Source organism: Porites lutea, chromosome 6 (genome assembly GCF_958299795.1).
Source record: "Porites lutea chromosome 6, jaPorLute2.1, whole genome shotgun sequence".
In the NCBI taxonomy this organism is placed as follows: domain Eukaryota; kingdom Metazoa; phylum Cnidaria; class Anthozoa; order Scleractinia; family Poritidae; genus Porites; species Porites lutea.
The window spans coordinates 30,903,033-30,926,213 of record NC_133206.1 but is presented as its reverse complement, the minus strand read 5'-3'; the positions used below and the strand labels follow the sequence as shown (position 1 = coordinate 30,926,213).

Sequence of the window (23,181 nt, the reverse complement as noted above, 5' to 3'; positions counted from 1 at the left end):
ATTGAGTGAAAGGCAGCGTATGGTTCAATGAGCATGGTGTTTACTCTTCATAGGGATTATAAAGTATTTATAGACCAGGCAAAATTCAGCACGCCATTGAAGAAATCGTTAGGGGTTTAAAAAACGAGAGAGACAATCCAGAAATTTGGGGCCATGTTATTAAGGAAAACTATAAACGCTGAAAGTTTAAAAAACACTTTCCTTCTGGCGCTACAAAGAGCTGAACTATCATGGTTCTGCTGGTTTACAAGTGTCATTCATTAGGGGTGGAGAAGAGGGGAGGAGACGTGTTACGCTTGATGACAAGCAAATTAGATCACTTTTGTGCCCCAGGTAGTCTTTGAAAGTAGTTCAAGAAACCAATCCCCAGTACAACTCATCCTCTCAGTTTAATCTCGCTAAAAACCCAAAGGCCAAAATTGTTTTCTTGTTATATTATTTCCATGGATGTCAATCAAAGCCTAAACAATGTGATCTATCACAAACGGGCATTACATCACATACCAGCTCCTAGCCAATCAAAATTCACGACACAACATGAAATCAACCTGTCAAGGCGTTGACTGAAGCCGATTCTAACGGCATCGCGTGCGGTAAAAAGAAATTACACGAGAAATTTCCCGTTTTGAACGGCGTATTGTTTTTTCATGTGAATCCCGGCCTTGTAAAGGCATTTGCGCCATGGGCTCCGTGCCAGTGAACAAAATCACCGATCATTATGAGCTAACGTGTGGAATTTGTAAGGAGACGTACAAGAATCCAAAGGTCTTGCCATGTCTTCACTCATTCTGCCAGAACTGTCTGGATTCTAATATAAGGTAGTTTTTATTATTTTCTGCTTAAAAGCCGTTTTCATTCAAATTCCTGTTTAACTTAAGGAGAAGGAGGAATAATTTTCGAACAAAAAACGATTATAGTGTCTTACAGCTGTATCATATATGTATTGTATATTTTGTAACAGTGATTTTCTATGTGAACGTAAATTCTCACTTTAATATTTCAAACGCTTTTAAAATACCTTAACTTTGGATTATTCCTCTCCAGGAAAAAAGTTTATCATAGAAAATTACGATCCATTGGTGTTAATTCTTACGAAAAGAAAGTTTGGGATCAATGGTTGTTTTGAATTTTTAAAGATTTAAACAGTTCAGTGATTTTTTTACGGGTACCTGAGGGATCACAGCTTACGGTATATGCACACTAGATTTAAAGGTAGTTTGCCTATAGAGTGAACAAAACAAAAGTATAGAAAATGTCAATTTTCATAAGAACTGCTATTGAATTTGCACTGAAAAATTTTTCGTTTCGAGCAAAACGGGGTATGAGCAAATTGGTGACCTATCACCAAATTCACTGATACTCTTCTCGTTAGTTACAAGTAGGTCTTGTCAAGGGGTTAAGAAAGGACTACCACAATACTTTCAAGGCAAAAGTAGCTATCAAAATCTGCATAGTCATAATATATAACCCAGATAAAATAAAAAACAGGCGTTATATTTTCATTTTAATCCTCTTTTGCTAATACTCGCAAGGCGCGTTATCTGGCGCCAAAAGCGTCAATTGGTACACGCAAGAGCTAGACTCTCTCACCCATCGCTCACGCAGTCGACTTGTGGCAAGTCTAGGCACAAGCCTAACACGTCCACACGAACGAGGAAGTAGTGCGGAGTAGTCTGTGATCATTCGTATATCTACGAACAACCGCAGTTGAAATAATTGCTTTACTCAAGTACTACCGAGCGTTTAGAGCGCTGGACTTGTAATCCGGATACCCAGAGTTCAAGTCCCTCCCAAACCGCTAGCTTGATTTGCTTTCGGTAGTCACGAGTTTAAATCCTCGGGCACGCTTTGAAAACAGCCAACTGGTTCGCCTCCTACCGGTTGGGATTTTTAACCATGTTATGTTCTATTTAAATTATTCTTTTCATTATCCCTGAAAAGCCACATAAGGGGAGAGGATGATTAAAGAATAATAATTGTTGTTATTGTTACTATTATTATTATTCCTATTATTATTATTATTATTATTATTATTATTATTATTATTATTAATTATTAAGTTCATCAAATCTCTGGAATTTTATCAGCGGTCAATTATTTCTCAGACAGTAGGACACCTTTGCAATGGCTTAGTCTTAACTGTTCTTCTTAGAAAAGTGTTCGCCTTGTGGAAAGTGAAAGAAAATGACTGTTGAACGAAGGCACCCATTTCAATCCGAGAGTTGTCCGTCAAAGCAGAGTAGGGCAAACAAATATGATTCAGTAAGATTACTTTCATGTACATTTAATGTGCATCACTTAGTTTATGTTAGATGTGGTCATGATTAACATGAAATGATTTCTATGTCTGTCAATCCTATGCAGATCTCAAGATCGGACTCTCGAGTGCTCAATATGCCAGCTTCTCGTCCCAGTTCCCGCCAAAGGAATCGAGGCGTTTCCGCTCAACTTCTTCATCAACAATATGCTGACCGTGCTAGCGGTTCAGAATCCTACTAAGTGTACCAACTGCGAAGATAGCTCCCAGGCCACAGCGCGCTGCCTGGACTGTGTGGAAAACCTCTGTACAAACTGCGTGTTTGCTCACAAGAGAATTCGACAAACGATAGACCACAGGATTTTATCATTCGACGAGATTCAGGCCAATGAAGTTAAGGATATCATTCGGTGTCCATCATTTTGCTCGGTACATCCTCGAGAGGTTCGTCATCAATTCTTTATTAGAGAGCCTAAGCAACAGCGACGGCGACGGCTACGAAAACGTCACTTAAAAAGTGAAGTCTCGCTGCTTCAAACTTGATCGCGCTTATTCCATTTCGTTCAATTTATCAAATGTTGGCAATTTTCTCTGGAGTTAAATTCTAAAAGACTGTATCGAAGTTGAGGAAAAGAAAAAGAAATCCTTTGTCTGGTGTTGCAGAAAACACGTCGTAGTCATGCAGTGACTGCAAAGAAATGTACAAAAAAAGTGTGATGCACGTGCAGAGCTGTTGTTTTGCCAATCCTGAAACCTATTGCTTTTTTGCCGTTCTTGATGCCGTCGCCGTCGTCGTTGCTTAAGCTCCCTAATCTTGTACTGAGGGCACCCCTCTCAATTTCTAAGGGAAAAACCCTGGGGACCAGTTTGAAAGACACACTGTTCAAGACACTAAATAGTGAAATTGTTTAACCTGTGTAAGACTCAAGACCCTGAAAACCAAACCCTGTTCGGCGGATCTTACCCTTCTAGGCCAAATAAGGTAGTGCCCCCCCGCCCCCCCCGGGGGGCAATGCTTGCACCTGTACATGGTATTTGACACCTTTCTTGTATTTGATTGGCTTCTCAGGTTCTGAAATATTTCTGTGAGACATGCGACGAAGCCATTTGTCGCGACTGTGCCATTTACGAACACAGAGAACACATGTATGTAGATCTAAGGGAAGCTGTGAAGAAATATCGGTCCACAATCGCAGCTCTGCAAGACAAGACAAAGCGCAAGATTCCAGTGTTGCGGGCGGCTGTTGAGGAAGTGCATGACGTGACACGTGATCTTAGGGAAAGAGTGGAGGTTGTGAGGAATACCATTCGTAACACAATCCAAAATCACATTCGAGAACTTGAGAAACAAGAAAGAGAGCTGATTGATCAACTGGAGAGCATATCAGACTCCAAGGAAGAGGTAAAGTGATAGGACGTCGTTTGTCTCATAGTGGCTGACATGAGAATTGTTTAAATGGTTTTTACCACTGCAACGATCAGATCTTCATTTAATTTCGTATTTTCGCCGTACGCATCATCTTCATTTCATGTTTCACCCTTTTCACGGGTTAAAATGAACTCAGCAAATGGTCCGGCCCTCTCCCAAGGTGTGGGCCTTCATAGCTCGGTTTTCGGTAGAGCAATGCAGTGCTAACGCAGATGCTATGGGTTCCAATCTCGTTGAAGCCTCGGGTTAATTAATCTGCAATTTCTATTAAACTGCGACGATAATATCTTCATTTAAATTTGTATTTTGGCAGTTCAAATCATCCTCATTTCATGATCTTGTTTCTGAAGTAAAAAACATTGCTTCAAATTACCTCGTTTCATCAAGCGTGTACAATAAATACTAGCAACGCACAATGCTGTGGATATCCTAGGCTCAGCCTCCAGCCTTGGGTGTCTCGATGCGCCCGCGGTACTCCCCACCAGGGTCGGGTCGGTCAGGGTCGGGTGGGGAGTACCGCGGGCGCATCGAGACACCCAAGGCTGGAGACTGAGCCTAGGGATAACCCTAATAGCGTCCTTTTTAGATCTATGGGGTGTGGGGTAAAACATTTCCTTGTTTAATACATTTTGCCAAAGAACCACGTTACGTTTAGGCGTTTAATAACACCTTTAAATTGCCGCATATGCGAGTTAACGTTATATTCAGTGAATAACAGAAGGCGTACAATAAGAGTACTCAAACACACAATACGGTACTCCTTATTTAGAAAATCTTCAAACAAAAATCAAGTGGGTAAGTGCTGCAGCGAGTCAGCAAGTAACTGCAAGCCAATACTAAAACCCAAACTTTCTATGATTTTTAGGTTTTAACAAGTCAACAGAAAATACTGGAACTGGACCTTTCAAACCTGCTTAGCAGCTGTGAATTCACTGAAAATGTACTAAGGTACGGAAATGAGGCTGAGATTATGCTGGTGAAGCCGCAGATGGTCAGCAGACTTCAGAACCTGAATAATCACGAATCACAATGTGAACCTGAGGATAACGAGGTACTGCGCATGACCCTAACTTAATCAGTCCAGCAACTAAAAAAACGAGGCAGATATTATTAGAAGATAAAAAAAGAATAGGGGGAAATCAGTGTAAATTCCAAATTTAAAGATAATATAGTTGAAAACATTTCCTTGATAACCTCTAAACTTAATGTTTCGTTACTTTGAAACATTTATATCTTTAAGATGCAAAGAAAAATGTTTGAAATAGAACTGGGAAGCTGTCATCCTTACTTATAAAAGGCGACAAAGAGAAGGGGACTAACTGGAGTTTAATTGGCAAAACGCGTGCTGAAAATTCTGTGCGCGTGATCTGAGAATCTATTTTTGCGAGTGCTATAGACCATGACACTGATTTTATAGAATTTTGACTTGGGGAACAAGAACGTAAAGTGTTTTTTACCTTTGATACAGAAAGGAAGCCAATATAATATGTGTTGAACCCATTCTTTCGTCCTCAGGTCATCGAGTTCTCATCTAATGATGAGGAGCTTTCCAAAGTCGTAGCTAAACTTGGGACGGTATCCACTAGTTACCTGTTCCCTATGCTGACATGCGCAGAGGGTCCTGGTTTGTCTAAGGGCAAGGTTGGACACAAGTCAACTTTCAAGATTACAGCAAAAGACAGAAACGGAGAGCCTTGTGTGACTGGTATGTGATAAAAAAAGAAAAGAAATCTTACTATCAAATGAAAACACGTTAAGGCTACTTAGGAAATTATTCTCACGGCGTTTACAGAGAATTCATTTCCTCTAGTCAAGAGAAGATGCCTCCTAACTTGCTTAAGGTGTGCGCGCAGTGTGCCGCTTCACACACCCGTTTCCACTCTGGGTAATGAAGCAATTCTCCAAATTATTCTCTCACAAATTATTCCCAGTACGCTCACAGAGAATTCATTTCCTCTAGTCAAGAGGAGAAGTCTCCTTTCTTGCTCAAGGCGTACGCCTTCACACACCCGGTTCTACCCTGGGTAATGATGCAATTCTCTAGTTCAAATAACTCCTACTTTAAGAGTGATAGTCCTACTTAAGAATGGTAGTCATCGCCACTTTGCGCCTCGAAGATTCACTTTATTCGCCACTTTAGAAACGAGAAGGAGACTGGTTCGAGTTAACGTTCGTAAAGACTTCTGGGACTGTTATTCGGGACAGTTAAAAAAATTGACGGGCGAGTCCCTAGTGCGTAACGATTCCAGAAACAATCGCGGGACACATTTCGGCTCAAGTCCATTCTCGTTTCTTAAGTGGCAAAATGCCTCACGTAACTAAGTTATTTGATTTTAATTAACCTTGTTACTGATCCAAATGCATTTTTCTTTTGTAGGTGGAGACTTACTGTCAGTCAAACTTCATTGTCCAAACGGTTCACCAATCACAGCCGTTGTAGAAGACAACAGTGATGGCACTTACACGGCTTCCTTTACCCCAGTCTCCAAGGGAGAACACCAGATCACCGTACATGCGCGAGGAAAATCCATTCAAGGCAGTCCATTTGACCTTCAGGTTTGTCTTGTGTTGGGTTTTGTTCTATTAGCTTCCCAATTTTAGCTGAGATTTTTATCGTATAACGTTTTAGTACTGATTACTTGACGTATTGTCCAGGGCAACGTAATTAAGGTCAAAATAGTCAATTCACTTCGGTGACATATCCGAGGCGACGCTTGGACCACGTGACCCGAAACGCTTTGGCCGCGCGGAGTAATGAGACCTAAGTACTAGGCAAGATGCAGGCTATGTCCACACCGATTGGACGAATTTTCGACCGGCTGAAAAACTGGACCAGAAACTTCGTTCACACGGGACCACGCACAATATTTTTGCTCTGTTCACACGGAACTTTGAACGGCTAAGCGTATAAATTTTGTACTCCTGTGGCTCCGTGGGAACGGAACAACTAAACGCACGAATTTTCAACTGGTCGGTGCTATTTATAACGTAGTTATTCCATACACGTTTATTCAGCTAATCGCAATAAGCTATAAAGAGATATATAAGTCACTCTCGTGTTTTTTTATCTAAATGTTTCTTAGGACTAAATTTTTAGCTTCATAAGCCTAGTGTTTGTTTTCCCTCCTGAATATGTTTTATGTGATTTTATCGCGTCAAGGGAGCTCAAAATCACATAGTCTTAAGATACAGGTTTTCTCCTTTTGTTTTCTTATAGTGGCAGTACCTTTCTGTTTTCACAGGTTACTTCAGGTATAGACTGTACCAAAATTGGACCAGTGTTGCTAAGGTTTACTCCCAACAGCGATAACAGCAATGACGAGTCTTACGAGCCTTGGGGAGTTGCCGCTGATCCTAACGGGCTGTATGTCGTCTCAGACCATCATAATCATCACATTCAGGTGACAATTTAGTCTGAAATGTCATCCGTCCCTCCCCCCCCCCCCCCACCACCAACGAGCGCCCGTTGGGGGGGGGGGGTGGGGCAAAGAGACGAGTGACATTTCAGACTAGTGAGAATTCCCCACTTCTGAAACTCTAGGGAGAATAGGTCCAGGCTTTGGGTACAGTGGTTTCTGGGATTGTTTGGGTGGGCAAGCGTTAGTTAGGATTGGACGATGGTAATCAAGGCAACCATTAACCAATTAAAAGTAACGTTTGTCCACCAAGATCCCAGAAATCTTTGCACCGAAAGCTTGTACCCATTCTCCTTATAGTTTCCGGGGTTGGCAATTAAATAAGTTTAGTATAAAACCAAATCTCGCATTCTGATTGGTTAAAGAGGCGTAAGTATTTGTGTAAAATTTTATACTTGAAAAGCCGGGTACTGAAGGTTGAAAGCTGGTAAGCTTGACATGTATTAAAACTGCGAAAGGTTTGAATCCAGAAGTCATTTCATAAATAGGTTGAGTATGATCTTCCGAATGAACGTAGTCTAGAATATGACTGTTGTTGTTTACAGTGACTGACGTTTCGACAACCTGCGCGGTAGTCATCTTCAGAGTCAAAGAGAGTACTATCACGTCAGTTGATGGTATTAAACTCTGGTTATTGACTTGATTGGTAAATTAAGTCGCGATGTTATTGGTCGTCTGTCAGTTAAGCCGTGATGTTATTGGCCAAGAAGACTCGTAATGTCATTGGTGCGTTTCAATCCGTCAATTGTCATAGTCAAACAGTCGTTTATTCCTATTTTACTGAGAATAAAGATAGAGAACAAAAAAATAATTCTAACTTCTTTTTACCTAAGATTTTTGACACCAATGGACGCCTTTTGCACCAGTTCGGCACGCGGGGAAAAGCAGATGGGCAGATCTGGTACCCAGCTGGAGTGTGCATGAGTGAAAGCGGACATATTTTTGTGGCAGATCACGGCAACCATAGAATTCAAGTAAGCGGATGCTTTACTGAGTAGAAACCCTTAAAAGTAGAATCAATATACAATTTGTCCAATTTTAGTTGAGAAACAGATGACACCTAGCTAATTATTTTAATTTATACCAATCACACTACCCATTTAATAGTACTTAATCTTCCTTGTCTTGATCTGTTGAGTTATTTGACCCCACAGGTTTTTACAAACGATGGCCAGTTCGTAAGAAAGTTTGGCTCTAAAGGTACCGGTCTCGGCCAGCTTAAAGGTCCCTGTGGTCTCGCCTTGGATTCAAATGGTCGGGTTATAGTCGCCGAACGCGACAATCACCGAATTCACATCTTTGACTCCGAAGGCCAAGCGATTATGCATTTCGGCGTGTACGGAGATGGCGAAGGCAAATTCAATTGCCCACGACATATCGCCGTCGATCAAAACGACGACATTTTTGTGTCGGATGCTGGAAATTTCCGAGTACAAAAGTTCAACAGTGAAGGAGAGTTTCTTGCCAAATTTGGAGAGAAGGGAAGTAACAATGGCCAACTTAGCTGCCCAGCAGGCATTGCGATAGATTCCGAGGGGCACATTGCTGTCGCGGACTTGAAGAACCTTGACGTTCAGATCCTTGATTCAGATGGGGTGTTTATCAAGAAGCTTGGTGACACAGAGACTAAAAATGGCGGTGTCTTTGGCAAGCCGACTGGCCTTGCTATCTCAAGGCACGGTAATATCGTTGTAGCAGACAGAGGACATCATAAAATACAAGTATTCTAATAGGAGGGACGTGCGTCTGAGGCCAGTGAGGTGGTGAAATTAGACAAGCGTTTGCAGCTGAAGCATAGAAAACGGCAGGCAAAACTTGAGAAATTTCCTAAATTTGGTCCTCATTTTCAAGGGAAAAATCCATATTCACAGCTGGAGATACTATTTTTTAAATAGTTTTCAAAATAAGGTTTACTTGAGAATGTCGTAAATTAGGTGGTCACTAGGTGGAGTCAATGTCTTAATAATAAATAACCCAACAACTACATAAGACCGCAATGCGATAATCCAAGAAAATCAGCCGATCAGGACATGTTTATAACATGCAAGGCGTGAAAATAGACTTCCCCTCTTGTTTTTTTGTTTTTCGTTTTTTACCGTTTTTCCCCTCTCCCGTGAGCGTTCCATTCCCCAAGCCACTTGTAAGTCGCATGTAAACCACTCTTAACTATTAATGAAATGAGACAAGGGTGGAGAACAAGATTACAATTGTAGAGTTTTAGAAAACAGTCTTTGGAAGACAAATGTAAATGAATCAATAAAATGTCTGTTACAGCGTCTGAAAGTTGTCTTATTCAATGGTATATGAGAGTGAAATGATTGGATCTGAATTCTAAAGTGTGCCTGTTGTGTTTCTTTCAGTCTAGTATTACTTTTATTCTCAGCTTAAGAAACTGGGCGCTAGATCGCTCTAGATCTAGCGTGGAGCTCATCACCCCCTCTCACCTGACTCTCCCTTTAAAAAGAATCAGACGATTACGTTAGTGGGAAATTTCCATGTAATGTGCTGAAATCCTGCCCTTTTTCACGCTTACGGGAAGGAAGTAACGATGGCGATAAAATTTGGAAATACAGTCAACTCTCTCTAAGACGGACACCTTCAGGACCGGCTCTAAAATTACGAGAATGGTCTAGCCGGTCCGTTCTGACAAATAAAAAGTGCCCTAAGGGACCGGTCATTATTTATCGCCTGGGGGTGGGGAGGGGGCGCGGAGGATTTGGGGCTAAACAAGGTGAAATTCAGCCGATCCCCCCTTTGAATGTTACTTCACTGAAGTGATCCCCCTAATAACATTTGATGACTTTCACGATCCCCTCCATATCTTCATTTTCCAAGCAAATTTGAGTGGTCCCCCCTCTGAATCCTTCCAACGTTTTCAGTGTTCCTCCTTTATGGGTTCTCAGTTACGACTGATGCCCCCTTTTTTCTCCTAAAAATCAAGTTATCCCCCCCCCCAAAAATCCGCCGCCCCCCCTCCCCCCCCCCCCCCCCCCCCCAAGGCGATAAATAATGACCGGTCCCTAAGTGTCCGTCTTAGAGAGATGTCCGTCTTACAGAGAATCAAATAAAGGAAATAAAGAAAGGCAAGGACCAACTCTAAGTGTCCGTTTTACAGAGACCTTGTGTTTTTTCTCATTTGGGAAAGGAACCTAAGACCGTCTGGGTGGTGTGGGAGGCTCGCGGACTCGACCTGACCTCAGCCACTCCATCGTTATCTTTTCCAAGTTGGAGTGCTGACTAGTCCATTGAAGTGGGGAATCCGAGGAGACTCTCTTCTTAGAAGGTACTCTTTACTTTATTTTTGGTAATTGTGGGGAAGCTCAAGCCATCCCAGCCTCCCGCTCCGCTATCCCTAGACCTTTGAGTCCAGAACCATTTCTCTCTTTCCAAGATTGCGGCAGTGCATCATGGTCACTTACGTTTTGCGCATGATCAAAAACGTGGATTTTCAACATGGCGTCTGGTGATTGTACGAGAAGTTGACGCTGTTTCTCTTTACGTTTTAGGACTTAGTGCGTCCTTAGTGAGCTGAAAATTAATATAATCGGCTAGTAAAGCCATCAGGGTCAAAATGCGTAGACTTGGAGCCGTTAGGAACCGAAAACAAACACTCAAAGTTTTAAAAGAATTGGATGCTTTCCCTAAAGTACCAGAAAATTATCAACAAACTACAGCTAGCGGTGGTTCTGGTAAGTTCTTTAAACAACTGTAGATAAGGCTCTCAGTCTCTGAGTCTGAGAATTCCTAAAAAAATGTATAAAGAAGCTAAATTATTGAATTTTATTCCTTCCTTCACCGGCCGCTACTTCCTGGTCACATACTCAACTACGATATACAATAACATGTACATGCAGGTCACAGCGTAAAGTTTCTAGCATTCATCCATGACGTCCTCATGAATATGTCCATGAAGGTGACCTTCTCAAGATTAAAAATATCAGTAGCTACATGTATAACATCAGGCTACACTTATTTACCAGATCACATGTAAAAAAAGCCAGAATCTGGATTTCTTTATGATTGGTCCATATGCAATACATCTTACATAGTTCTGTTCTGATTGGTTTGACATCCCACTGATCGCCATTCTAGCTATGGGTTTTTTAATAGACATGTGTGACAAGGCAAGAGTTGACAGTAGTTGGCTTGAAAACAGAATTGACTAGAAATGTTTTCAGCTTCTTTTTCAGCTGTTCGAAGACATTGAAGAGGTAAATAAATTGTTATAAGAATCACATTACCTACTTCCTTAATTATTTTTTGATTCTTATTTTTGCAGTTTCCATCCTTACCTTTTTATTTCTTGGTATTCTTGTGGTTTCTGAGTTCTGGTACTACAGAGCTGTGGAAACCAAGTATGATTATGAAGTGGACACAGATGCAAATAGGTGGGTAATACTTTCCTTTAAATGCTTTTTTTTGTGAAAAATTGTTGTCTGATACAAAAAACGTTAGTGCACAAGTTTTCAGATCTTTTCTGCTAAGATTCTCTTACAGTCTCAAATTTTTAGGTTTTCATTCATTTCAACCTTGACTGTTTCTGAAAAACTCAAAAGAACTTTTACCTTCAAACAAGGAATAAGATCTATTGTTTCTTGGAACACTGCATCTAAATTGTGGTAGAATTCTTCTCTGGCTTAGCTATTTTTATTTTTCAATTTTATGATACATGTAAAGTGTTTTTTATTTTGATATTAATACATGTACATCTTTGCTCATTTTGTCAACAGTAAACTTCAAATAAATGTTGATCTTACTGTAGCAATGCTATGTGAAAGTAAGTGACCTGTCTTATTGTTATTGTACTTTCAAATACACTGTTTATCAATAATATTATGTGAAGTTACATGTAGGCTTTTTATCTTTTAGATATTGGTGCTGATGTTCTAGACTTATCTGGTAGCACATTAGAGTTGGGAGACAAATTAAAATTAGAACCAGTAAGTGTTTGCAACTCTTTTGATTTAGTAGTTGCACCTTGCTTAAAAATTACTCTCATGGTGTACTTGATCACACGCAAACCTAGTTCCCTTCCTTTTGCAATGTAAATATCACCACTTGTGCCTCGTACATTACCCTAGCCATGGTAATTATACAAAGACTTTATAATTTATACACAAAGACACTGATCCACAGCGATCACGAAAATGCAAAGCTACAGCATCTGGCACATGTACCATAGCCAACTAGAGAGCACCCCACAGGTTGGCTGCACAAATGACCACAGATGAGTAAAACCCACAGCCAGCCCTCAATTTGGTTGGAAGTTTACCTTGCTTAAATTACAATCATTTAGTCACATTATTATGCACATCGCAGGAAGGAGTGTTTCATCTATTTTTTTCCACACCCCAAGATGCATGCTGAAATAATGGATTGCTATAAAAATAATATCCATGTAAGGTTTTTGATTAATAATAATGTTTCCACATGATGTACATTTATTTTGCTCAAGGTTAGTTCCATTACATGTTGTAGTTAATTTTTTATCTCAGGTAATTTTTATTTTTCTTTTTTTTAAACTTCATTACCATACCCCAAAACAACAGAAAAACAAAAATTACCTGAGATAAAAAACATTTACTACAACATACACATTAATTACACATTCAAAGGATGAAAATTAAGTTGTAGTGTGGAGTTTCATGCTTTAAGCAGTACATTAATTACACATTCTGGCATTAATTTTAGTTTTTTTATTTGTCCTTATTATTGAGTTTATCTATGGCCAGTTCTGTTGATCAAACTTTAACCACCAATTTGTTTGATAACAGAGTCATTTTGAGTTAACACCAGAGCAGGAAACTTGGCTTAAGTAAGTACATATTTCCCTTGCTTAATATAGTGATATTACAAATAGGATATTATTACAAGGCCAGGCAAGGATTCAAATTTCTCCCTTTTCACAAAAAAACTAGCCTGCTATTTTGTTTGTCATTTCATTTAAATGATGCATATCTCATTAGGGGTGAAGTAATTTTATGTTTGTTAAGGGTTATTCAGCTGGATGTCATTTGAGATCACTGTTGTGGTTCAAATTTTTCCTTGGTTTAAAAGTTTTCAAACCAGTTTAATTTTTACTTTCCTTTGTCTAAAATCAATTACCATAATCAGAGACAAAGAAAAACAAAAATTAAACTGGTTTGAAAAATTTAAAACCAAGGAAAAATTTAAACCACAACATCACTATTATGCAAAAACCTGTCATCACATAATAATAATGCAACATGTATTATCAGTAGCCCTGTTTATTCAGTACCACATTGTTAGACTGCATTACAAAATGTAACACTTCCTTCCCACAATTGCCTCAAATACACATAATTCAAGGGTTGTGTGAAGAAAAGCCCTCAAGTGTACGAGGTCTGATATGCTGCAATAGGTGTAGAATAAATGCTGACGTATTTCTTGCAAGCTTCTTGTGGGGGGTGAGAGGGGGGGTTCAAGGGGCGTACTCCCCCTGGAAGATTTTTGGATTCATTCAGACAGGATATTGGCCAGTTCCATTCTCCTCAGATTGGTGGCAACCTTGTCACCAAGTCCCTCCCATTTTGTAAGGAAAGAGCCCTGGGTTGAATCTGACCAATGCCCGTAAAACGGTGGAAACCAGCGTGGATTCTCGTCTGTGCAAGAGTCTCCTTTCATTCTCCTTTTTATTTTTTTGTCTGCAAACAAAACAATGCTGAGACATAAAATCAAGACTGAGTCAGTTAGAGCCTTATTCCTCACACCCCTTGTTTAAATAATAGTAAAAATGTCATAATTGGGGAAGACAAAAGGCATCCACACAACCTGGATCAGACCAACCTTTGTAAGCCCGGGGGGCGGGTGGTGGGGGGGGGGGGGCTACTTGGGTTAATGATATCTACCCCATTATAGTCTAGTAATTTTTTTGGCCAATTATAGACCCCATTGTAGTCACTTTTTGGAAAATGTCATTTTCGCGAATATAACTTAGTCACTTTCTATTGATGTATCTACCTTATCAATGTGGTTTAAAGTGTGGAATGTAATGCAGTCAATGCGAGCTTATTGTGAAATTTAATAAACAACAACTTTCTGATTTTTTTAACCTAGAATCTTCCCATTTTGAATCCCTACTTACCCCCAAAATCTGAAAATTTGTGACCCCCGTTCTAGTAACTCTATTGAAAATGCGACCCTATTATAGACACTCCAGTCATGAAAATGCAACCTCATCCAGTGGCACATCCCCATTAGCCTCTTGTAAGGTATTACTCCCCCCCTCCCCCCTCCCTCCACTGGGTTTGTAACTCAAAACATGAGAGGTAGGGGATTGGGTTCCCATGATTGATGCCATCCAGGGGTCAATTTAATAAAACTTTTACAAGTGTAAATTACAAGTGTAACCATTGTTTTAGAGTCTGAGAACATTATTTTTACATAATTATTGTACAAACATGTAAATTACACTTGTAAAAGTTTTATTAAATTGATCCCAGGTTTTGATGACAAACATACGATATTCATCCACTAATACTAACGTTCTACTTTTCAAAAGTTTCAGTGTTTTTGTTCTCTGTGTCAAAGTAAGTTTGAATGTTGTTGTTGCAATATTGCAGGATGTTTAGAGGGATGCATGCTTTTATGGAAGGAGTCAGAGCTGTAAAAATCCTTGAACAGTTTAAGAGTAATTTACCCACCTACATGCCTCAAAGGTGAGAGAAATGATCCTAATATTTACTTGTCTATCATCTTGCAATAGTCTGCCTTAAAATGTTCCAAAAAAGTATTCTGTGTCCTGTATTTGGGAAGTGAGGACTAGAGTTTAGCAGTACCTTTTGCTCAGAATTCTGGTTCTTTGTCTGAAATCCCATGATTGGGTAGCTCTTTGATATTTCACTCACAAACAGCAGACTCTCTTATATTTTTCACCACCTAGATCTTCTTCATTGCCCACAAAAGAGCAACTAAAGAGCATCTAATGATTGCTTTCATTTAACTCTATGTAACCCTGTTGTTAACCCTTTCACTGCCAAATGTGGCCAAAGGCAAATTTCAAGCAAATTTCTAAATTTCATTTTCTTAAATTTTAACAAACAAATAGCATCTTGTGAAAGTACAGGCAGAGAGCTTTCATTTGAATGGTCACACCATAGGATTTCATCCACAGACTCAAAAGTTAGAGTCACCTTACAAAACTCTATCAAACACTCTGGCAGTGAAAGGGTTAATAAAGTGCATCCATCCTTCTCTCCCTGTGTCAATTAACTGATTTCCTTTGGTTCCTTTTGCAGGACTGGTGAGGATCAAAACAAACCCTTTGATGCTTGTCGAGTCCATGGTTCCTTTGAGGTCAACAAAGTGGCTGGCAATTTCCACATCACTGCGGGAAAGTAAGAACAGTCAGGATATGTAATATAGATTCATTGTAGTTGACTTTTATATTACTCTTTCAAAGGAGGATCCAAAATCAAGGCTAAGGATATGTAATATAGATTCATTGTAGTTGACTTTTATATTACTCTTTCAAAGGAGGATCCAAAATTAAGGCTAAGAAATTTCCAATAATTTTGTAGATGTAGAATTCCAAAAAGAGTTACTAAAAATTTTATTAAGAATCAATACAGTCACCTCTCGCCTTGCAGATACCCCACTTTAATGGACACCCCACTATAACGCAATTATGGACTCTCACTAAAGAGGACACAAATTCCAGGTCCCTACAGTGTCCACTATAAAAGAAGTTGACTGTATTAGGAACAATGTCTCTTTAATGAAACAATTTTGTGGAATACTAATAAGATAGTTTTCTGGCTCACCCACTTAATTGTTATGTTTTTGGAAATTGATTTTGACAAAATGGTAGAGAGACTAGAAAGATTCATTGATGATGTTATAGCGTATAATCTCTCAGGATTTTTGTTTGTTTGTTTCTCATTGCTCAGATCAATTTATCACCCTCGAGGACATGCTCATTTGAGTGCCTTTGTAGATCCAGAAAGTGAGTGTTCTACATTTGTATTAACAATTTACCAGGTAGATTTTTCTTGCAGTGAGTTTTCTAAAATGTGGGTATGAAAGTAAATTCAGAGTATGGAAACAATATTTTTGGTTCCCCACATAGGCTGTTCTCAAATAATAAAATTACTTTATTTTATTGTGGGTGACAAAAGAAGCGCACAATAATCATAATCCTTAGGTTGCTGTTACATGCACAGCACATAATTACATGGCCAGCTTAGTATAGAATTCCATTAGAATGAATAGAATGCACAGAATACAATCTGATGTCATGTGCATTTGGACCTTCTACATGCATCTCTTACTAATCAAGCATGTTTTGACCATCTATGAGATGAATCTTATACAAAGCACAGTATTGGAGCCAAAAAGTTTTAACCTTTGATCAATGTCGTCTGCACTCTGTAACCTTTGGTTACTACTAGTTTTACCTCTCAGATCTCTTGTTTTAACCCTTTAAGTCCCAATGGTGTCCAATGTCAATATTCTCCTAACCCTATCCATACATTGTTAAGAGATTAGGTTATGAGAATTAATTAAATGATCACCAAAGAGAAAATGCTTTGATCTTTTATCAAATTCTCTCAACTTATTTTTTAAAGAAATGTATGTGACCGGTTTGGAGAATTTGCTTCTGGATATTGGGGCTTGAAGGGTTAACTTCTCTGTCTTCCACAGGATTTAACTATTCCCACAGGATTGATGTCTTGTCCTTTGGTCCCTGGGCACCTGGCTATATTAATCCTCTTGATGGAGATATTGTTGTTACAGATAAACGTAAGACAAATGTTTTTGATAGTGTCTTGGGACATACATGTATATCTTGTAGTTAATTTTTATCTCGGTTAATTTTTTTTCCATTGTTTGGGGTATGGTAATGCATGCTAATGAATTTGAAACAAAGGAAACACAAAAAAACTGAAATGAAAAATTAACTGCAAAATATTCTGACCATGCAACATAAAAGGAGTGCACTTAAAGCCTTTTACTTGATTTTAATTTTTTGGGGTGTTGTGTGCCATGAATATTAATTTACAAAATACAAAATTACTAAGGTTCAGTATTTCTAAAGAAAGGTATCAGAGAAATTAATATATCCAGCAGCTTTTGAACGCTTGAATTCTGCTTGCAGATGAAATATATCTGTCAGATGCAATGTAGATCTCTAACCCTGATCACTAAGTAAATTTGCTTCTGGAACTTACAGTGTATGTAAGTTACTGGAAGCAAGGTGAGAACCCAAAGATCATGAAGAACTTCTCTTTAGTTTCCAAAGTGCTGCTGTTTTCAAAAGTTTTATCTCGTACAACTGTATTGTAATGCGCTCTGTCTTCTTTTATTTCAGACTTACAAATGTATCAATACTACATTCAGGTGAGTTTGAGTTTACCCTTTCTTACCATTATTTTTTCTTGTATCTCTGTCTTCTGTATCCCAGGTGTAATATCTGACATTTTTTATCTTACCCAGCCCTTTAAACAATGCAGACCTCAAACTGCAGGACCAAGCCATATTTTGTTCACGACTGTTCTCTAGCTTACATGTTATTGTATCCTTAGCCAGAGGGTTGAGCCAGCCTTGAAGTTTGGAACACACTAGCCTGGAACACGTTGCTTTGTGTGTATTAAAGAATTTTTGCAAAAATCATTGTCTCTGCAACATAATTTTGTTGATTTGATTGTGTGTGACTTGTCACGGCAACAAAATTCTGTTGGGGAGACAATTAACATACGAGTCAATTTGTCGCTGTGCTGTTTTACCACCACATGATGTTGCTGTAACTTGTCACCGTGTAGTTTGTTTGAGGGAATAAGTCCTAAACTGCAGAAACCCTTGTGATCAACTTTAAAGTTAGCCTACTCTGTCAAAGTTCCAAAGGCTTCCAGCCAGTTTTTGTGAGATGTATATCTCTTATTATGACCATTGCAATAACATGTTGTTGTCTTGTCAATTTCAGATTGTACCAACCACTGTCAAAGCACTGAGTGGCCATGAAACCAAGACTAACCAATATTCAGTCACACAAAGAGTAAGTCAGAAAGGATCACCTTGGTATTCATTGTAATGATAATGAAAATTAACATTTTAACCAAGGAAAACAAAAATGTGTTGACTAGTAGCCTGGGTTAACCTCCTTACATCTAGAGTTACAGTTGAATGATTATTTGGCAGATTTACCAAGTTATTTGATTGTAACCTTGTCTTTGCATTTATTCATTTTCATAATTGTAAGATTTTGTCATTTTCTTTGCCAGATCCGAGAAATAAATCACAATGCTGGGAGCCATGGTATTTCTGGTAGGAAAATTAATTTTTCAAAATTTCTTAACTTAATGTCCTTATGCCTCACTTAAAGACTAACTACAGTGTAGTTTAAAGATGTTACCTGCATTAATATAACAGCAAGGTGCAGATATGTAGTGAGTTTTGGTTCATTGGCTGTATTCTAGAATACAGTCAAATGGAATTTACTCTTTGTGGCCATTGTGTATTTTCAGGCAACAAAGAAATATGTCTTTATGCACTTTTCGAAAACACACGAATTCTGAAGTTCAAAAGGTAACTGACGTTTGCATTTTTTGCTGTTGTCAATCATCTTAGTGGACCTCTTAGCAAAGAGTAGTTTACTTCAACTGGTTTACAAGGTAAATTTCTTTGTGATTTGTGATTGGTAAATTTGGATCCGTTTTGTGTGTTTCTGTGTTTCAAAGTTCATTGCTTGTGCTCATAATTATGATTGATGGCAGTGAAAAACGCAATTGTGAAGGCAACTTTTAAACTTCAGAGTTTGCGTTTTTGAAAAGCACAGTAATGGTTTGTAACATCTGCACCCCTGCTATAAGTGCCATCTTTTTAAATCGTAGTGGTACACCCACCGATACATCTAGTTGCTTGTACTCACTTTTGAAAAGAATCCATTTCAAAAATTATTTTTCTTTCATTTTGTTTTTTGATTTTTAGGAATTTTCTTCAAGTATGACTTGTCATCTATCATGGTACGGGTTGAAAATCGTCGACGATCATTCTGGGGTTTCCTGGTTCGTCTGTGTGGCATAGTTGGGGGAATCTTTGCTACTTCAGGTAATAATAGTAATAATTTGAAGGGGTACACGTAGTGTGTGAAATAACACCCGTTGTACCTCCTGATGTAATATTGAATTTTTTCGTTTTTTAAACAATAATTATTTTATTGAGCAAATTTGAGGCAGTTTTTTCTTTTTTTTTTTTTTTGGGGGGGGGGGGGGGGGGGGGAGAATCAAGCAGATTATGAGAGCTCATTAAGGTGATTTCATTCCAGGCTGTCCTTTGGGCAAGCAGCTCTCACATTTTGCTGGCACAGGGCTATTGTTTGCTTGTGCAGTCATAAATTATTATTGATTTAGGTAGAACACGACTCTCCTGGACCTTTGCCTATTGAGCAAGTGACCTTTCAGAGCTACTTTCCCAGCAAGAAAATCTGGTCTGGTCTGTTAGAATACTGAACATGGCCTTTTTTGAGCCCTGTTTATTTGAAGACACTCGGGTTATTTTTGGACACACTCCTTCAATAATATTATAATGAGTTGTGTTGCATGCCCAATGCAATTATTCTTAAAATACATACAGTTGAACCCCTGTGCAACAGCCACCTTGGGGACAGAAGAAAGTGACCATTGAAGAGAGGTTGAAACAAGTCAATAGAGTGAATGTATGGACTGTATGCCAAAAAAATGGCCTTTAGTGGAGGTTCGACTTTATAAGTCATCCTCTTACTGCTAAGAGTCTCTAAAGCTCAGAAAAAAAAAATTCCAAACTAGTTGTGAACAAGCAATGGTTAAGGCTCTATTACTGGCTGACGCTGGTTTTGTAATCTTGAGTTCATTTTGAGTCCTTGGTCATGCTTGTAAACTAAGGTCAACTTGTTTTTAATTCCCTCGGCCAGTTGGGATTTATAGTTGGTTTGTTTAATTTTCTACAACAATTTTTTTTTGTTTTCCTCCTTATTTTAACTGCGGCCCGGTTAGTTCAATAAGCGCTGGCCAACCGAGTGGGATGCCATTGGTTCAAACCTCAGCCGGACCAATGCAACACTCAGGGTCTTTAAATAACTGAGGACTGAGGAGAAACTGCTTCCTTTGTAAATTCATCTACAAATGGCTAGACTTTCTATTCTTCTCAGATAAGGACGATAAACCATATGCCCCATCTCACAACCCTTGCACATGTAAATCCTGTGGGACATTAAAGAACCTACGCATCTCTCATGGGGGGAGGTACTGTTAAGGGCTTACATAGGGGTGCCATGCACTGTTGTGGTGACCCTGCAAAAAACTGTTGAACCTAAGTAAACAAACAAATATATACATAAAGTCTCATGGAAACTACTCGCACAGTTCATCGTTATAAAAAGTTCTTGTTGTTTTTGTTTGTTGTAGGGATGATGCACTCATTCATTGGTTTCTTGTTTGACCTGATAACTTGTCAGGTGAAATTCAACAAGAAGGAAGAAAAGGTGAGCTTAATAAGTTACAAATACACTGTAATAAAGAATAATAATATTTGCTTTCGGCTGTAATATTTTTGGGCTGTATTAGTGAAGTGGTCTTGGGGTCCATTGGTAAAACTTTGTGGACCCTAAAATAATAAGTTTCATTAAATTGACGTTGGTCAGACTACCCATCCATTTCTTACCAACAAGCTACTAATACTAACTGTTTTGTACAGAAAAAAGAGACACTTAATTTATTGTGTAGCGCATTATGCACTCTTTTAATATGGTTTGAACGAAAAGGAAGGGGGATTAAGGGGGTATCGGGGCTATTATAATGATTATGAGCTATGTAGATCTGTGCTGCCGTGAAGGGTATGGCTTAATCCTCATATTTGTTCATTAAGAAGAATATGCCACTGTAGCCTTTCTTCAGCTTTCGTCTCCGACAGTGCCCATGAAAAGTTGTTTCCCTTTAGCTCTTTGGATCAAGATGAGTGGTTTGACAAATTCAGGTCTAACTCTTTCTCACACCTCAGGGGCGGATCTAGGGGGAGGGTGCAAGGGGTGCACACCCCCCACCCCCCTGAGATGACCTGCGGTTTTCTAATACAACTGGTATTCTGCCAAAAAAAAAAACTATGTGGTTTATTGGTGTTGAAGTAGAGCAAGAGACGAGTGCACCCCCTCCTAAAAAAATTCCTTGATCCGCCCCTGCACCTAGTGTAGAATAGGGTTGACAAATGCTGCTTAACATAGTTGGCACACCCCACCCTAAAATTTATAAAGTACCCCCAAGAGAGGGGGTGTGGGTCAGTCTCACCCCTTTCTACCCTTCATCAGGTGAACAGCAATACAGTATTGTACAGTACCGCAAATGATCCCCAACCGCAAATGATCCCGAGACCACAAATGATCCCCAAAATGGACCGCAAATGATCCTCGATCGCAAGTGATCCCCAAAGTCGACCGCAAATGATCCCGAAAGAAAAATAGGAATGACTTGGACTCAAGTTATCGGACCATCGTGTCGATTTTATTATTATTACAGTAAGTCAGATTAAAAGCTAAATTTTGCTTCTCAAATAAATATATGACTAAAAACTAAATGGAAAAAATCATTCAAAGCAATTGTGATTTTTGCCGCTTATTTCATACTGAGAGGTCATGACATGCATTTTCTGCGATTATTGTTGTTTCTGGTCGTTATGATTTGCCCTTTGATGCAAGAGCATTCCTTTGACCTCTTTTGAAATGCAGTCAGCTCTTCATTGCCGCTAAATGAGGGTTTTAGGTTGTTTAATTTTCTCCAAAGTGCCTCCTGGATCCGAATAATCATAAGCGATTTTCTTTTAGTCCGTGAATGTGACGGTTTGCTACGATGTTTTGTCACGCGATAACTACCGCTCACCTGGCTTTGTGTTTGTCATTACCAGGTTTAGATTCCTGGTAACTGCCTTCAGCAAAGGCACAACAAATGAATATACATAAAAGCGCCAATATAACTATCCAAAACACGTTCATGAGCTGTAAGAAAGTTGCTATTTCGAAATAAACCGAAACCTGTGGACATCGACTTTCGGAGGCATTTTGTCTTGTGTTTATGTTAAATCATGTCTTGTTTCGTAATGGGCACCTAAGTTACGAACAAATGTCTTGCTGTTTATCACGTAAAAATCAAAATTTAAATATTCTGGCTGATTAATTTCACGCTTTCAAAAAGATCAGAATGTCACTAAAGCTCTTGTTATGTAGAGGGTGCCCGGCTTTGTATTCCTCAGTAGAAAAGTTGAGCTTCTAGGCGTTAAAATAATAGAGTTTTTTCGGCCTAACGTCCTACCTGTCTTAAATTTTTCAAAAGACGAAACATTCTTAAAAAAAATTGAAACAATCGACAAAGCAAGAAGTACACGGTTAATACCATACTTTTCAGATTTATTCAATTTTTTTTTCACCTTGTATAAATTGACCTGAGATGTAGCGTCCTCCTTCCCTTTTTCTTTAAAAGGCGAGAGAAAAAGGATTCTTTTTTATAATCAGTCCTTTTTTGTAATCAGTCCCATAAAATCCATTCCATTCCTCAAGTTTTCACAGGATCATTTGCGGTCGACTTTAGGGATCACTTGCGGTCGAGGATCATTTGCGGTCCATTTTGGGGATCATTTGCGGTCTCAGGATCATTTGCGGTTGGGGATCATTTGCGGTACTGTACAGTATTCTACTTCTCTAATTGTTGCTCATTGATTTTCAGCCTCAGATATCTATGGAAACACCAGTTAACCAGCCTAATGGCCAACCTCAGATGACTGATGAGAGCAAAGAACCCACATCACCTGTTGTTGGTTTTTCAGATCCTAACGTTACCCTTGTTCCACCAGCAGGTGTTACCCTTCACGATCAGTCATCAGTAATCACATGAAACCTTTTTGGTGTAAAGAAGTGCATAAACTGCTTATTGAATTCCCTATAGAGTAGAGCTCAATTATTTATTCTGTGAGTAGTATAGCTGTAGGTAGCTAACAGTGGGCATTCTACCATTCAAAACCTGAGTTTTTATTGTCACTTCCAAATCCTTCTTTAAAAGGTAGATGCAAATTTTTAAGAAAAAAAATTATTACCTACAGGC

General features: G+C 39.0%; 2 protein-coding genes across 2 annotated transcripts; both read left to right on the top strand.

Annotated features, from left to right (window-relative positions):
* Positions 1-186: 186 nt before the first annotated feature.
* On the top strand, positions 187-9,361 carry LOC140940203 (E3 ubiquitin-protein ligase TRIM45-like). The gene is made up of 9 exons (XM_073389120.1): positions 187-818; positions 2,365-2,701; positions 3,327-3,659; positions 4,552-4,737; positions 5,202-5,391; positions 6,064-6,242; positions 6,929-7,087; positions 7,936-8,076; positions 8,257-9,361. Exons 1-9 carry the CDS (start codon positions 682-684, stop codon positions 8,830-8,832), a joined length of 2,238 nt encoding a protein of 745 aa, XP_073245221.1. The 5' UTR covers positions 187-681; the 3' UTR covers positions 8,833-9,361.
* A 1,256-nt stretch (positions 9,362-10,617) lies between these two features.
* Positions 10,618-23,022, top strand: LOC140940766 (endoplasmic reticulum-Golgi intermediate compartment protein 2-like). The gene is made up of 15 exons (XM_073389730.1): positions 10,618-10,791; positions 11,382-11,490; positions 11,833-11,879; positions 11,972-12,042; positions 12,877-12,917; positions 14,686-14,781; positions 15,361-15,459; positions 16,012-16,067; positions 16,766-16,864; positions 17,433-17,461; positions 18,045-18,116; positions 18,343-18,385; positions 19,049-19,168; positions 20,503-20,579; positions 22,807-23,022. Exons 1-15 carry the CDS (start codon positions 10,674-10,676, stop codon positions 22,972-22,974), a joined length of 1,245 nt encoding a protein of 414 aa, XP_073245831.1. The 5' UTR covers positions 10,618-10,673; the 3' UTR covers positions 22,975-23,022.
* Positions 23,023-23,181: the final 159 nt, after the last annotated feature.

Bases quoted from the DNA above. Each gene is read 5' to 3' on its own strand.
- LOC140940203 (XM_073389120.1), top strand. From the start codon at position 682: ATGGGCTCCGTGCCAGTGAACAAAATCACCGATCATTATGAGCTAACG. The intron at 3,660-4,551 runs GTAAAGTGATAG...TATGATTTTTAG, and splicing joins TATCAGACTCCAAGGAAGAG to GTTTTAACAAGTCAACAGAA. The intron at 7,088-7,935 runs GTGACAATTTAG...TTTTTACCTAAG, and splicing joins ATCATAATCATCACATTCAG to ATTTTTGACACCAATGGACG.
- LOC140940766 (XM_073389730.1), top strand. From the start codon at position 10,674: ATGCGTAGACTTGGAGCCGTTAGGAACCGAAAACAAACACTCAAAGTT. The intron at 10,792-11,381 runs GTAAGTTCTTTA...TTATTTTTGCAG, and splicing joins TACAGCTAGCGGTGGTTCTG to TTTCCATCCTTACCTTTTTA. The intron at 11,491-11,832 runs GTGGGTAATACT...TTTTGTCAACAG, and splicing joins GTGGACACAGATGCAAATAG to TAAACTTCAAATAAATGTTG.